Genomic DNA, 16,170 nt, shown 5'->3' on the forward strand with positions numbered 1-16,170 from the left:
CTGTGAGCAAGCAAGTGTGCTTGTAAACGTACCTCGTACACACACACACACACACACACACACACACACACACAGAAATGACACATGAAAGTAGCTTGCAAACGGCTGGCGCTCTGCATTGCCAGAAAATTTCATCACACTCCGGGCTCAGCAAAGTGCCTGTGGCAGAGACAAGGCCCTCGACCCGAGCGTCCTTGGCGCAGGGCGTGGGCCCCACCGGTTCTTGCCTGGAGGTGTGAGGGATACACACATACAAACTGCACAGACGCTCGGGTCACACAGGTCACGTAGACCCAGGACTCGCGCTCATTCTCCAGAACTGCGCCAGCTACAGAAGGGAGAGACAGGGGTTGGGTTCCCCCAGGAAAGAGGAGCCACAGGGTGGGTGGAGCCGTCTCCTTTCAAGTGCAGCCCGGATGGTGGCGCTCAACAGCCGCCTTCCTCGTCCTGGAGGCCCCAACCCTTCCCACACCCACGCCTTAAACCCTCAGCTTGCACAGAAATGACCTTCACTAGATAGAGGTCGTGTTCCACGTCTCCTTGAGGCTTCTTCGGCGCTGGTTGAACTCGGCGAGGATTGCTCCACCTCCCTCACAGACGCCTAGTAGTCCGGGCCGCAGCACCCCTCCCTGGGGTGGACAGAGAGGGGTTAGCAAAAGGGGAACTCTAGGCTCTGAGCAGACTGCGGGGCCGGAGGGGTAGGGGGCACAGTTGGTTGTGGGCAGTGCTACCTGAGTCCTGGCAGCAAGAGCAAGAACCTATGAAATCGATCATTTATGCAAAATCTACCACTGCCCCATCCCGGCATCTGCACGGTGTCTCAGCTTCGGAAGCATTCCTGGTAGGGCGGGACTCTTTCCCCGCTTTGCTGTCCTTTCTCAAGCAGCTCCCGGGGTGGGTTTGGACCCTGCCTCCAGCCGGTGTGTGTGTGTGTGTGTGTGTGTGTACGTGTGTGCGTGTGCGCGCGTGTGAGCAGAGAGCAGGGAGAGAAGGGGGCGGATCCAGCCCTGAGATAGCGGGAGCCGCAGACGCTGAAGAAGCCAAGGGCTGGGAGATAGAGGAGCTCCTGGATTTTGGGGGACAGGACATCAGAACCCCTGCAAGTCCTGGGAACAAGAGACCTTCCAGGCTAGTGCAGAGGCTGCAAGTGTCGCTGACTCCCTGAGTTTCGCCCCCTTCTTAAGCCACGCCCACGTTCTCTACTTCTCAGCAAAGAGGGGCTGAGGTTGAGCGCTCAGGGCCACGGACACCAGCTCACCCCCTCCCAGGAGTCCGGCCAGCGCTCAGCACTGCCCCACCCCCCAGGGTTTGGCGGCCGGAGGACCCCTTCTTTTCCCCCTCCAATTCGCTGTTCCGCCCCTGGCCTATGAAACTCCACCCCTCCACCCTCTGCCGGCGGGCATTGGGGGAGCTCCAGCGGCCGTGCCTCATGATTGGTCCCCATGGCTGACGGTCACCGGTGAGATCCCTCCCCGCGCTGGTGCTGGGGTCTGGGGGCGCTGCTCAGCGGGGCCGGGGCTGGCGCGGCTTGAGCCGCCGCCGCACTGACACCTCGGTCTGCGGACCATGGAGACCGGCGCTGGCCCACATCCGCTGCGCCTGCTCGTTTGCCTGATGCCACTTTCTCTTGCGTTGCTTTTGGGACCAGGGAGGCCCGGGACTGCCGAGGAAGGTGAGGAGACTGGCAGCTGTTCTTGGAGCCTGGGATGCCAAGAGATAGGGGGCTGAAGAGCCGGATCGCTGGTGGAGTCGTATGGAGAAACTGGAGTCTGTATTAGGGTGTGAAGCATGCGAGCAGCCAGAGCAAAAGAACTGGAGAGACAGAAAAAGGCGGCTAAGCAATGAAGAGGAGAGGGGCGTTGGGGAGCTCGGGGGCTGGAGTCCGGGGAGGCTGGGAAAGAAAGAGACAAGCAACCGCGGGAGCCAGAGGCGGCGGTCCAGGGGCCGGTGAGACGGAAGGCTGAGCCATTGGAAGTGGGAAGTGTGGGGGCGGGGAGCAGAGGAGCAGGGAGATGCGGAGGTGAGATCGGAGTGGGGCGGGGTGGGGGGGGGAACGGGATGGAGCCCGAACCCCGGGGGCTAGGGGACCGTTGTGTGGCCAGCTGGAGGCGGAAAGCTGGTGGTGGGCGGGGGAGCTGGATCCGGGAGCTGCCCGACGTGCTGATCCAGGAGCTGTCCACACCGCAGTGCTGAATTCAGAGGGTGGACTACTCAGAGCGGTCCAAGTTGTCGGGTTTGCGGCTGCCCGCGGAATCAGAGCCCGGGTCTTGCCTCTGATTCTGAATTTGGGGGAGCTGTACATTCAGTGGAATCCAGAGGCGTCATATCCAGGTGCAGAATTCTGAGGAGTCGGAATTTGAGGCTTCAGCTCTGAGGTTTGTAGGGGCGCTGGATTTCTGATGCTTTCCAATATGCAATTTCCTATGTAATGTCAGTTACGCTGAAATCCGGATGCTGCTGGCGGCCCTGTCCACCGTCGCTGATGATTTTGGGGGTCAACCCTCTTAAAGGCCCTCACTTTGGAGCCCTATCCACTTGCTTAAGCTCCAGAGGAGTAATCTGCCAAGATGTGGCGATGGCTGGGCCTCCTGCCTCTGAGCTGCTGTTGCGCTGCCCAGACCCATGCCTCTCCAGGACTAACACTGAGAGCAGAATTCAGACTGCTGGACCACCGCCTTCTGTGGGGAAAATGACTCCAAGCCTCACCGGTGCAGCAGAAGTCATGGTTCTTATATATGAAAGGACTGCTGACATTCTTCCAAAGGCAGTGGAGGCGACAGCCCCTGGGAAAGGGGCTGGATGAGGAAATGAGAGGTTTTTCTTTCCCCTGCTGCTAAGAGGATATCTTCACTTTTCCACAGAGGCACTAGAAATTGAGTAAAAAGGTTCAAGACTCCTCTCTCCTTGACGACCCCAGGCCCCAGAAGAGGCCCTGAGTCTGCATGGATTCTGGGCTGTACACAGGAATTCTCTGAAACACTCACTTTCTCCCTCATCTTTTTTTAAAATATTTTATTTATCTTTAGAAGGGAAGGGAAGGAGAGAGGAAGGAAACATCAATGTATGGTTGCTTCTCATGCATCCCCTGCAGGGAACTGGCTCCTGCCGGAAACTGGCCTGCAACCCAAGCATGTGCCCTGACTGGGAATCGAACCGCGATCTTCTGGTTCGCAGGCCCACGCTCAATCCACTGAGCTACACCAGCCAGGGCTCATTTTCTCCCTCATCTTGATGCTCAGGTATAATTTAAGAAACCTGGGAGTGCTGGAGGGTCACAGACAATGCCCCCCCCCAATTTTACAACCACCTTTACAGTACTTGCCATAGACAGTGGCAGGCTGAATAACGATGCCTCCCAGGTGCACATCCTAACCCCCACACCCATGAATGCCATCCTAAAAGGCAAAAGACTTTCCAGGTGTGATTACAGATCTTGGGATGGAGAGATTGCCCTGGATTGTTTGGATGGGCCTGGTGTCACTGCAAAGGTCTTTGCAAATGGGATGCAGGAGGAGTCAGAGCCAGAGGAGACAGCGGTGTGCTGGTAGAAGCAGAGACTGGATGTGCTTTGAAAACGGAGGAGGGGCCAGAGGACAAAGATCGCAGGGGACCACGAGAAGCTGAGGAAGTCGAGGAAATGGAGCCTCCCCTCGGAATATCCATAAGAAACCCATCCTGCTGACATCCTGACTTTAGACCCATGAAACTGACTTCCAAGTTCTGACTTCTAGAACTACAAGAGAATACATTTCTGCTGTTTTAAGGCACCAAATTGTGGTAATTTGTTACAACAGCCACAGAAAACTAATGCAGGCTGTTTCCCCAATCGTGTAGCTACCTGTCCCTGGACTTGAGCTGCTCACATGCCCTCCTGGGGAATGTATGGAGTGAGAAAAACTTGTCTGTGTCCTTTGTCACATTCACCATCCCTTCTGATAGCAAATTTTCAGTGAGCTCACCTGAGGGCCCACCATCCTGACCTTCTGGGTTTCTGACATCTCTGTTCTCCCCTCTCCCTAGTCATCCTCCTGGATTCCACAGCCTCCCAGGCTGAGCTGGGCTGGACTGCTTCGCCGAGCAATGGGGTAAGTGTAACCCTCCCCTTCCCTGCCCTGAGGATCCTGTGGTGGTCCCGGACTCGGGCCCTTTAGCTCCCCCTGGTTCCATCAGCCGAAAATGCTCCTGGGAACATACGATCTGCGGCAGCCCTGGCTTCGAGCCAGACTTGCCTATTAGGAAATGTTGAGTGTTGAGTCAGACAGTCCAAATAAGTAAGTAAATACAAAAGTGTAAGTGAGGAGAGAACTGGCCGTGTCTAGGACCAGGCTGTGGCCCCTGGTTGGAGCCAATGCTGGGCGGCGCCTTGCACGCTGGAGATCCTCTAGCAGTTTTGCCGACTGACGGACTGATGGACCAAGCAGGGCTCGGGATCCTAAAAAGGATTGGAAACAAGGTTGGAGTGGGGCCATGTGGCCCTGTGACAGTAGCTTGGCATCATGGAAAGGGCACTGGGTGGAGAGCAAGAGACTCCAGGCCCCACTTCCACCTCTGTCGCCAACTCCATGTGTATATCTAGTCAAGTCCCTCTCGTTCTGGAGCCTCAGTTTCCCCATCTATAAAATGAAAAAATGGACTCGAGTGTCTCTAACGTTTCTCTTGGCTTTGCATCTCATAATTTCAGGCGTCTAGCGAGTGGAGGGGGCCACTGGGGCCACTGGGGCCACTGGGGTTGGGCGGGAGAGTTGAATGCGGAATGATGGGGCCGGGGCTTTCAGTTTGCGTCACCACCAGGACCCTACCTACCGGGGGCGCCTTGGTCCTGAGCTGCCCGCATCTTTGCTCCTCCTCAGTGGGAGGAGATCAGCGGCGTGGACGAGCGCGACCGCCCCATCCGCACGTACCAGGTGTGCAACGTGCTGGAGCCCAACCAGGACAACTGGCTGCAGACCGGCTGGATCGGCCGCGGCCGCGGGCAGCGCATCTTCGTGGAGCTGCAGTTCACACTGCGCGACTGCAGCAGCATTCCTGGCGCCACGGGCACCTGCAAGGAGACGTTCAACGTCTACTACCTGGAAACCGAGGCGGACCTGGGCCGCGGGCATGCCCGCCCAGGCAGCAGCCGGCCCCGCAAGATCGACACGATCGCAGCGGACGAAAGCTTCACTCAGGGCGACCTGGGCGAGCGCAAGATGAAGCTGAACACGGAGGTGCGCGAGATCGGCCCGCTCAGCCGGCGGGGCTTCCACCTGGCCTTCCAGGACGTGGGCGCATGCGTGGCGCTGGTCTCCGTGCGCGTCTACTACAAGCAGTGCCGCGCCACGGTGCGGGGCCTGGCGGCCTTCCCAGCCACCGCGGCCGAGAGCGCCTTCTCCACGCTGGTGGAAGTGACCGGTACGTGCGTGGCGCACTCCGAGGGGGAGCCCGGCAACCCTCCGCGCATGCACTGCGGCGCGGACGGCGAGTGGCTGGTGCCCGTGGGCCGCTGCAGCTGCAGTGCGGGATTCCAGGAACGCGGCGACGTCTGTGAAGGTATCGGCGAACTAGGGGGCGTGTCTTGGGAGTGGAGCGCGCAGGTGGCAGCTGGGAGAGGGAGAGAGCCCGGGACGGGAGAGGCAGGACGGGGGAGCGGAGGAGCCGTGGGCTGTGGAGCTTCAGTGGGTCCAGCTGGGTCCAGCTGGGACCAGTGAGTGAAGTTACTAGGAGGTGAACGGACTCCATGTAAGGGGGGGTTAGGGGCCCATATATCAGGCACTGGATAAGTACCTCACACAGGCCTTCTCATTTGTTCAGGACAATAAAATACGTCATTATTATTTCCATTTCGCAACTGAGGAAACAGAGGCTCAGAGAGGTTAATACCTTGCTTGCAACGTTAGGAAATGGGAAACCAGGATTTGAATCCACATTCTCTCAACTCTTAAGCTCTTTCTATTGCACTGTGGCGCCTCCCCTGTGCGTATGGAGGACGCTGCAGCAGCCCCACCCTACCAGCTGTTGGCCAGTGCGAGGATTTTCAACCTGTGTTGAAAGAATTGCTGCAGGAGACACCCTGGTGCGCCACAGGGATGTTTTAAAACATGAAACACCTGACTATTTAGTCAGGAGCACTGACCTCTTTTCTCCTAGATTATCAAATTAAAAAAAAAATGAAAACAGCCAACACAATAATAGCCGTCTCGTGTGAATAAATCAAAATTATACCTATTTTTCTTAGATCAGCAATAAATATATTTTTGGTGTGCCGCAGAGTTTTAGTGATCGGTCTGTGTGTGCCATGAGAGGGCAAAGGTTGAAAATCACTGGGCCAATGGGATTGGTCACTTCGTAGGGAATGGGCTGCCCAGCCCCGACAGTGTGCACAGCAGAGGTAGGCAGGTGGATGGGAGAGGCAGGGAGAGGAGAAGAGGGAGAGGGAGAGGGAGACTGGCTTAGAAACTGCCCTGGATGGCTACTGGTATCCCACCACCTCTCTGAACTAGAGAGTTGCCGTACTCCCTGGGGGAGACCCTGTGTCCGGGGTTCTGTGGTGGCACCAGGAACAGACTCCTCTTTCTCTTCCATATTTGTGGAACACTCAGGGTGAGGAGGGGTTGTGGATGTGTGCACTGAATGGAGAAAGATAAAGTGGTATTTTTGGTTTCGTTTTTTAAAAAAAGCTGGACCACTTTCTGGATGCCAGGACACCCATGTAGCATGGTAGGGGTGAGACAAGTCAGTGTGGCTGGGGCAGAGGACATCTGGGGGCTGGAGGGGGATAGGGGCAGGTCACGAGGGGTCTTGAATGTTGGGACAAAGAGCTTAGACTTCACACTTTAGACCACTGGGGAGTGTTTGAAGCAGGGATCTAACATGTTTGGATTTGTATATTCAAACGCTCACTCAAGCAGCAACCAAGAAGAAAAGACTAGAGAAAGAAGAATTAGAGGCCAGAAGATGAGGAAGGGAAATAATACCATAGTCCAGGAGGAAGAGCACAAGGCCGGAACTAAGGTAGCAGCAGAGGTCACTGGGAGTGACCCTCCCCCAGCCACTAGAGGAATTATTGAAAGACGTGGGGAGAAAGCTTGGGTGCATGACCTGTGTCTTCAAATCCTACAAAACGTCCTCGGAGCAGAGGAACACTAGCAGATGTCCCGTAAGGCTCCTCGGGGCACACTGAGACCTGTGATGGGGTGGCACCAGGGGTGATCACAGACGGGGAGGCTGACTGGGGCGCAACATAAGGCAGCACCTTCTAACCACCAGCGTCATTCAGCAGAGGCAGCCTCAGAAGGGGGTGGCTACGGCAAGGGGACTTGTGGAGGACTCTGCCAGTCGAACCAACGGCCTCTGAAATTCTGACTCTGACCTTGAGGAAGAGAGGGAGGGGCTGGCAGTCAGGAGCCCCTTCCTGAGTCCGCCCCTCAACACAAACCTCTTCTAAACACAGCCTCTCCAAGTGGAGATAACCAATGCTGTCTGCGAGGGGACCACCGCCTCTGGGACACGTGTCCACATACATACGAAGAAGGGGGGCCTCCAGCGTTCTTTCCCTACAGCCGTGAGACCTGCAAACAGATCACCTCTCTTATTTTACCACGGAGGTGGGCAGGCTTTGGTTGCTATTTTTATTTGACCGAGGGTTTCTTGAGGCCAGGAAGGCAAAGGAAGTAGCAGAACTAACACTGGAACCCACGACCTCTGAATCCCAGCTGGGGTCACTGCTGCTCACTGGACCACAGACTGCAAAGTTCGTGGGTCCCATACTTTGCTCTGAAGTGGAGACTTCCAAAGACTCCTGGGCTGCCAAAGCCCTGCCCCAGCGCTGGGTTGCCGGAGATTCCAGGCAAGAGGGGCCCTCCCAAGACCAAGCCTTCCAGGTGCCGGAGACCTTCAGCTCTTCCCCTCCTCTCCCAGGCATGCCGGGAGTTCTCCCCAAGGACCAGTCTGTGTCCCTGCCTTCTTGGGGCTGGAGAGCAGCCAGCCTTCCACAACCAGCTAAATTACAGGAGGGGCAGAGAAGTGCTGGTGGAGCAAAGGGACAATGTAAGAACCACCCAGGCCCTGAGAGGAGGGGCCAGGAGCCACTGCTTCCCTCCCTGGCCCAGCTGGTGAGAATTTTCTTACAGTTTCCACTTGGGGGTGCAGCAGTTTCCACTTCGGGCTTGTGATGGAGGAACAGTAATTAGTAGCATTATTGTGTATGCACTCAGCTGAGCAGTTTACTTGCTTTGTCTCAGTTAATCCTCCAACAACCTTTGGGAGGTACTCCACACAAGGCTCAGAGAGGTCCATCGACCTGTCGAAGGCCACACAGCATGTAAGTGGTAAGCCAGTTAGCAGCAAACCCAGGTTGCTTAGTCATAAAAGCCTGCGCTCTAACAACCAGTGCTCTGGTGGAGGTGAGTGGAGAAGCAAAGCAACTTCCAAAGTGTCAAGACCAGAAGTAGGGAAACGTCACTGTCCCTCCCTCTCTTCCACTCCCCTCCCCTCCACCTGGCTGGCTCCACTTTCAAACTGGAACCAAGTGTGTGGTTCGAGGATGTACGTGGCATTGATCCTGAAGAGTGGTGGGAAGATGGGCTTTGACAATGTGTGTGTCAGAGGGTCTGTCTCTGTGTTTCTGGGAGCGCGTGGGTGTCTGTCTGTCTCTTGGCAACTGCAGACACACCTCTCTTATGTCTTCACGCCCAAACTGGAAAGTTGGGCCCATTTTCCTCCCTTGGGCACTGGGGCTTCGGAACCACCAGCCTGCCGGGGGTGGAATCCCGGGTTTACGAGGCGTGGGACATTGAATGCGTTACTTAACCACTCTGAGTCCTAGTGCCCTCATTTTCAAAATGGGGATAAAGCACGTACCTCACGGGTCGTTGTGAGGACTAAAAGAATTGCCAGAAGTAAAACAGTCCAGTGTGCTAACCACGTTGAGCTCTTACTAAGGAAAGGTCAAGTAGTGTGGGGTCGTTTAGTCGGGGACTGCCACCCCACGGGGCAGTCCTGGAGTAGCTCAGCCCCCCTTCCACCGCACTCAGAGGCGGTAAGCCGCACCCTAAGGAGGGCAGGCAGGACAGTGGCGGAGAAAGGGGCAGTGGAGGAGCTCCCTCCTTCTCACGTGGCCCCTCCCGGCAGCCTGTCCCCCAGGGTTTTACAAGGTGTCCTCGCGGCGGCCCCTCTGCTCGCCGTGTCCGGAGCACAGCCGGGCGCTGGAAAACGCCTCCACGTCCTGCGCCTGCCTGGATAGCTACGCGCGCTCGCCCACTGACCCGCCCTGGGCCTCCTGCACGCGTGAGTCCCCCTCCGGAACGCTGTGGGGAGGCGGGGGAGCGGGGGGCAGGGGGAGGCGGGTAATAAAGTCGGACCAAGTGTTGGTGGGGGCAGGGGGCTCCGCACTGGGGAGGGTAAAGAAAGGCTTGTCGGCCGCGGACAGGAATGGAGGGAGGAGAGCCTGGGTGGGGATGGGGACCGCAGTTTGGGTTGGAGGAATGAGAAAAGCGGAGAATTCCGACAGCGGGAGGAGGTTGGGCTTCTAGACAGGTCACTGGGTGGACGGCCCCCATCCGCAGACTTCCCCTCGCCTCTCTCTCCAGCTGGGGTGGGGGGGGCGGACTCACACCCCTCGTGCTTCGCTCTGGGTCCCCATCCTCCCACGGTCTGCCCAATAACCTCCGCCCGCCCCCTCGCCGGCCGCCCCCCCCCAACTCCCACACCCTTCCTCTCCCTGGCCGATGTCTCCCCACCCCTACTTGGCCGCTGCCCCCTGCCACTAGCCCCGAGCTGCCCCTGACACCGCCCCCCTCCCCGTGCCCCGCAGGGCCGCCGTCCGCACCGCGGGACCTGCAGTATAGCCTGAGCCGCTCGCCGCTGGCGCTGAGGCTGCGCTGGTTGCCGCCGGCGGACTCGGGCGGCCGCTCGGATGTCACGTACTCGCTGCTGTGCCTGCGCTGTGGCCGCGAGGGCCCGGCGGGCGCGTGCGAGCCGTGCGAGCCTCGCGTGGCCTTCGTGCCGCGCCAGGCCGGGCTCCGCGAGCGCGCCGCCACGCTGCTGCACCTGCGGCCCGGGGCTCGCTACACCGTGCGCGTGGCGGCGCTCAACGGCGTCTCGGGCCCGGCGGCCGCCGTGGGAGCCACCTATGCGCAGGTCACGGTCTCCACTGGGCCAGGGGGTAAGGCCGCCCCACAGGGCAGGGACCTCTTTGCGCCCCCGCCCCTTCCACACCCCAGGCCTCCCCTGGCCGCTCTGTCTCTCCCGGATCATCCTCACAGCCCGCAGCCACCGAGAAGAAACCACAATCGATGCCACCGCCAACAAACGCCAGTGTCTCTCCAGGAGACGAAATGACCCCCCAAATCCCCGACCTCGGTTATTCCACTGAGGGTCGGACCCCTTCAGGAAGGCCAGTGGGAGGGAGTGAGGATGTGAGGATGATGTGGGCGTTTAAGTCGGTGGAGGCCTGGCCCGGTGGCTCAGTGGGTCAGAGCGCGGTCTGGGTATACCACGGCAGCCAGTGGGTCCTGGCAGTCAGGGCGCCTGACACGAGCAACCAATGGATGCATACATAAGTGGACAACACATCGAGGTTTTCTCTCCCTCTCAAATCAACATATAAAATAAAATTTTAAAAGTGGGTGGGAGTCAGTGGGAGCTTCCCTGACTCCTCACTACACAGATGGTCTTCACCCTACACCCAGCTCTGCAGTTGTCTCGCCTCTACCTTCCCAGGTGAAAAAGAGGCGATCCTCAGTCTTTTGTTTAATCACCAACAGTAGGAAGCAGACTCGTCGTCCTCTCCTGTCCTGGAGGGGTCCTCCCTCTGCCAGCCTCCCCAAGGCTTTTGTGTACGACTCAGCGTCTTTCCTGGCCCTGGGAAAAAGCGAGGAAGCACGTGGTTCAGACTGTAGGGAGGTAGAATCCACTGGTCAGAACGGAACAGTCACGTTTGCGTCCCCTGCTGGGAACTGGCCTGCAACCCAGGCACATGCCCTGACTGGGAATCAAACCACAATCCTATGGTTCACAGGCCCCACGCTCAATCCACTGAGCTCCATTAGCCAGGGCTCATAATAAAACTTTTGATCTGCACACTTTTTTTTTCATTCCTGGAAAAAAAATACTTTAGTTACTGCTTTGACAAGAACTTCTGGTAGCTCCAGTATCATTCTTAAGAATCTCTCTAAGCCTTAGGTTGTACATCCATTTTCTGATTCTTAAATCTTGTCGCTTCCTTTATCATTTTTAGCCCTTAATCCCTTTCCTCTGCCTTTTGCAAGAGATTGCCCAATTTGTCTGGTTTGCTGGAACATCGATTCTGGTTTTTTACAATCTCCGTTGTGATTCCACATTTGCTATTGCATGTACATTAAAGAATTCAGTATGGGAAAGAAGCACCCCTAATTCCATTACCGGAGATAAACAACTGCTACTGTCTTGGCGTCTATCCATCCACATCGTTGTTGCCTCTATCTCTATGCTGAGAACCATCTGCTAAAAAGTCCCTTTTGTATAATTCTGTATGCAGTACAATGTTTTATCTGGCATTTCCTATTAACCGCCCGGTTGTTTTCAGTAGAGACAAATTTAGAAACAAGGAAGTACTCTTTATTTTTACTTGTTGATAAAAATACTAAGCTTCCACGGGTTGAGTGCTGCTCTGTGTTTGGCATCGTGCACTGACTCACTGAAAAGGGATGATAATCCTTTTTCAAACAGGGAAACTGAGGTCTGAGAGGCCAAGTGAGGTGTTCACGTCAGTCAGCTAGTAAGTAGAAGCCTGTCTTTGAATTCTGGTCTGTCTACCGCCAAAGCCCCTTGGCCATATAATGCTTCCACTTTTAAGTGAATTTTTTAAAACATCAGGAATGGATGTTAATTTTATAAAATGCCTCTTAAGCGTCTTTTAAGATGACCACATGTTTTCATCTCCTTTGACCCATTGGTGTGATGAATTCTATTAATGGAGTTTTCAATGTGAACGCTCTTTACATTTTTAGATGATACCCTACTGGATATGATTGCATTATTCTTTTAATATTTTGCGGAATTGGTTTGCATTTTAATCTTTTTCTCCATCTACATACTTAAGAGAGATTTTTATAGTGTTTTTTATTGTGTTCTTTGTCACGTTCTAGTAATACGGTAACTCTGGCTTTGGAAAGGCTATCAGGAGTAATCTCTTCTTTTTTCTCCTCTGGAACAATTTAAAAGCACAATTATACATTCTTTGAAGGCATGCAAAACTACCTGAATAACTCTCTGGGAACTGCACCGTTTTGGGCGGTGGTGGCGGGGAGTTTGATGTAATTCTCAGTCTTTAAAGTACCCCAGTATGTAACGTACTCACCCAGCACCATACATAGTTACTACAGTATGATTGCCTGTGTTCCCTGTGCTGTACGTTGCATCCCTGTTACTATTTTGGTACTACCAGTCTGTACTTCTGAAGCCCTTCTCCTTCTCCGCCAGCCCCTGACCCCTCTTCCCTCTGGCAACTGCCAATTTGTTCGCTGTGTCTGTGAGTCTGTTTCTGGTTCTGTGGTTCTTCAGATTCCACAGGAGTGAAATCATGTGGTCTTTTTCTTTCTGTTTGACTTATTTCACTTAGTATAATACCATTTAGGTCCCTCCATGCTGTTGCAAATGGTAAGATTTCATTCTTTTTATGGCTTAGTAATATTCCGCTGTATGTATGTACCACGCCATTTTTATCCACTTGTCTGTTGATGGGCACTGGGTTGCTTCCATATCTTGGCTATTGTAAATAATACTGCAGTGAACATAGGGGTGCGTACATCTTTCCAAATTAGTGTTTTGGATTTCTTTGTATATATTCCCAGAAGTGGAATTGCTAGGTTGTAAGGCAGTTCTGTTTTTCGCTTTTTGAGGAGCCTCCATACTGTTTTCCATAGTGGCTGCACCAGTCTGCATTCCCACTAACAGCGCACTCCAACATTTGTTGTTTGTTGATTTATTGATGACAACCATTCTCACAGGTGTGAGGTGATATGTCATTGTGGTTTAAATTTGCATTGCTCTGATGATTAGTGATGTTTAGCTTCTTTGCATATGTCTCTAAGCCCTCTGGGTGTTGTCTTCGGAGAAATATCTGTTCAGGTTCTCTGCCCATTTTTTAATTAGATTGTTTTTTTGATGTCGAGGAGTGTGACTTCTTTATAAATTTTGCTGTGGCTATTAAGGGTCTTTGTGGTGCCATATAAATTTTTACCTTCTTCTAGTTTTGTGAAAAATACCATTTTCGATATTTTGATAGGGACTGCGTTGAATCTGTAGGTTGCTTTTGGTAGTATGGACATTTTAATGCCAATTCTTTCTATTCATGAGCATGGCATATACGTCCATTCATTCCTATCTTCTTGAATTTATTTCTTTGATGTTTTATAATTTTTTGAGTGTAGGTCTTTTACCCCCCTTGGTGAAATTTACTCCTAGATATTTTATTTTTGTGATGCAATTATAAATGGGGTTGTTCTCTTTATTTCTCTTTCTGATCATTCATTATCGGTGCATAAAAATGCAACTGATTCCTGAATGTTTATTTTGTACCCTGCTAGTTTGCTGAGCTCATTGAACAGTTCTGGCAGTTTTTTGGTGAAAAAAAAAGTGTAGTATTTTTGTTATGTCGTGTCCCCCTCTCCTCTTCCCTTCCTTTTTTCTTTTTAAAAAAATTTATTGGGGCGACAGTGGTTAATCAAATTCTATAGGTTTCAGAATTTTATAGGTGATAGGTAGGCACATCCTTACCATCCAGAGCACAAAATGAATTGTTTCTTCCTTGTAGGCATCTTCTTCAGAGCAAGAAAGCTTTTCCAGAATCCTCCTCCTCTTAGCTGATTTCTCCTTTCGTCAGTCAGAGCTGGATTGCAAGTCCATCCCTAATGCAATCGTTGGCAAAGGGAATGGGTGCACACCGATGTCTTAGCACAATCGGAGTTAACCTGAGTCATCGGGGAGAGACACTAGACCCTGAATCAAAAACTGCACTCAGCCATCAGGGGGGCGTGGCCGTCCCACAGGTGTCCAGTGGCGCCTGCTGCACTCCTGGCCCCACGTGGGTGCTGGTGACTCTCATCACACATCTGCAGTGGGACAGCAGGTGCTCCGGCTGTTCTCAGCGCCACCCGCAGGATTTAGGAGGCTTCCATTTAATCTCTGAGGGGCTGACTTGGAACCTCTCTTACCTCTGTCTCCCAGCCATCTGATGCTTTCAATAAGTGTGGTTTGGAAAAATGACACTCCTAGCCTCTTATCTGTGCCGTCCATCTGTATCTGTAAGGGATTGTGCCCCCTCCTAGGATACTTCATCACCTTGCCCCGCGTTGTGCCGGATCTTTTCTGGGAGCTGCCGCGGTGCAGCGGATATAGGCTGAGAGGCCCTCCACGGGGATAAGAAAGAGCACTTTTCCTCAAAAGCAGCCACGCAGCCGAGTGACGGCTGTGCATTGTCCAGTTGACAAAGCCCTCGCTATTTTTTAAGGGTCAGACCGCGGGAGGAAGGATCCAGGACCTTTCAAATTATTTTTAGGCTGGGAGGCAATGTCACTCTGTGGGCAGCTTAGCCTGGGGTTGACCACAGTTGCACTTTTTGATCGAGTCCCACTGGCTTTATCGCGGGGAGAAACACGCCTCTCCACTCCTCCTCTGCCCTCCTCCGCTCCGGCAATCAGCTGTCAAGACTACTTTATGGTGAAGTTCTGGGTGTTCGGCTCTTTCTGTATCTCCGTTTTAACTGAAATTCAAGAAAAGCCGGAGGTGGAGCTGCTAGATGGATACCATTCAAAACTGGAAGCCATGTGAACACACTTCTCAAAGCGCGAGCTACATGTACCCCGTCCCCACTCCCTGCGCCCCTCACCACCTGGCATCAACTCCCCTTTAATCCCCTGAAGTCACTAGGAAGCTCGTATTGTTAAAGCCAGAGGGCACTTTGAATCAGCATCCTACCCCCCCACCGCCCCCACCGTCTCTTCTCAGCATGAGACACCGCTGAACGCTGGCCCCCTTGTTGGCAGCCCGTATCCAGTGCTCGTCCTGTGTCCGCGTTGTGCTTGCGCTCTTATACTCATTACTTTGTAAAATCCTCACAGCAAGCCTGTGAGGGGTCACCATTGTTTCCATTCTGCGGAAGAGGAAACTGAGGCTCTCGCTCATGGACCCAGAGCTAATAACTGAAAGAGGTGGGAGAGAAGCTTCTTTTTCTTTTTTAATTTATTTATCTTTCGAGGGGAAGGGAAGGAGAGAGGGAGAGAAATATCAGTATGTGGTTGCCTCTCATGCGTCCCCCGCTGGGAACTGGCCTGCAACCCAGACATGTGCCCTGACCGGGAATCGAACTGTGGTTGTTTGGTTTGCAAGCCCCGCGCTCAATCCACTGAGCTACACCAGCCAGGGTGAGAAGCTTCTTAAATGTTCTCCTCTGGGGCTTCTGTGACCTTGGTGGCTCTTGGTTTTCCTCCAACCTCTCTGGCTTCTTCTTTTCAATGCCCTCTTCATTTGCCTGCCTCTTTCTTTTTTTTTTAAACTTTCAATATTTTATTTTTTAACATGTTTTTGTTGTTGTTGTTCAAGAACAGTTTTCTGCCTTTTCTCCCCACCCCTCCCCACCACCCCAGCCCTCCCCATGCTTGCCTCTTAAGTATTGTTGTTTCTTGGGCTTATTTCCTAAAAAGTTTTCCTCCTCTTTGGGCAGTTCCATCCAGTCACTTTCTGGTGGCTCTTAGGTCTGTACCTTCCCCCCAGACACCTTTTGTGAGTTCTGGAATCACCCAGATGCCTCTCCAGCCTCCTCTCTCGGAACCCCTGGGCTCAGCACACTGAAGTAAAGTCCCATCTTTCCGCAGTAACCTGATGTGGTCCCTGTCTTCTTAGTTCAGGCATGAGTACCTGTTTGTTTGCTTTTTTTAATGTTCTCCATTGACATTAAGTTTATTCCTGAGTATTTTATTCTTTTTAATGTTATTGTAAGTAAAGTTTTTTTCTTACTTTCCTTTTCAGACTGTTTGTGGTTAGTATATAGACATGCAGTAGATTTTTGTGTGTTGGTTTTGTGTCCTGCACTTTTGCTGTATTTGTTTATTAGTTCTAACATGGTTGGGGTTTTTGTTTTTGATTTTTTTTGTGTGGAGTCTTTAGAGTTTTCTCTATATAAGATCATGTCACCTATAGACAGAAGTCATTTTA

The 16,170-nt window shown here is 53.3% G+C and overlaps 1 protein-coding gene across 1 annotated transcript in view; it reads left to right on the forward strand.

Moving 5' to 3' along the window:
- The first annotated feature begins 1,352 nt into the window (after positions 1-1,352).
- Positions 1,353-16,170, forward strand: part of EPHA10 (EPH receptor A10) — a 31,149-nt gene continuing 16,331 nt past the window's right edge. Inside the window, exons 1-5 of the mRNA XM_037032473.1 lie at positions 1,353-1,672; positions 4,021-4,085; positions 4,851-5,529; positions 9,109-9,264; positions 9,791-10,141. Coding sequence (XP_036888368.1) covers positions 1,567-1,672; positions 4,021-4,085; positions 4,851-5,529; positions 9,109-9,264; positions 9,791-10,141 — 1,357 coding nt within the window. The 5' untranslated portion in view covers positions 1,353-1,566. The remainder of the gene's footprint in view (positions 1,673-4,020; positions 4,086-4,850; positions 5,530-9,108; positions 9,265-9,790; positions 10,142-16,170) is intronic.

Source organism: Sturnira hondurensis, unplaced genomic scaffold, assembly GCF_014824575.4.
Source record: "Sturnira hondurensis isolate 20B ecotype Veracruz unplaced genomic scaffold, ASM1482457v3 Scaffold0021490, whole genome shotgun sequence".
Classification (NCBI taxonomy): Eukaryota; Metazoa; Chordata; class Mammalia; order Chiroptera; family Phyllostomidae; genus Sturnira; species Sturnira hondurensis.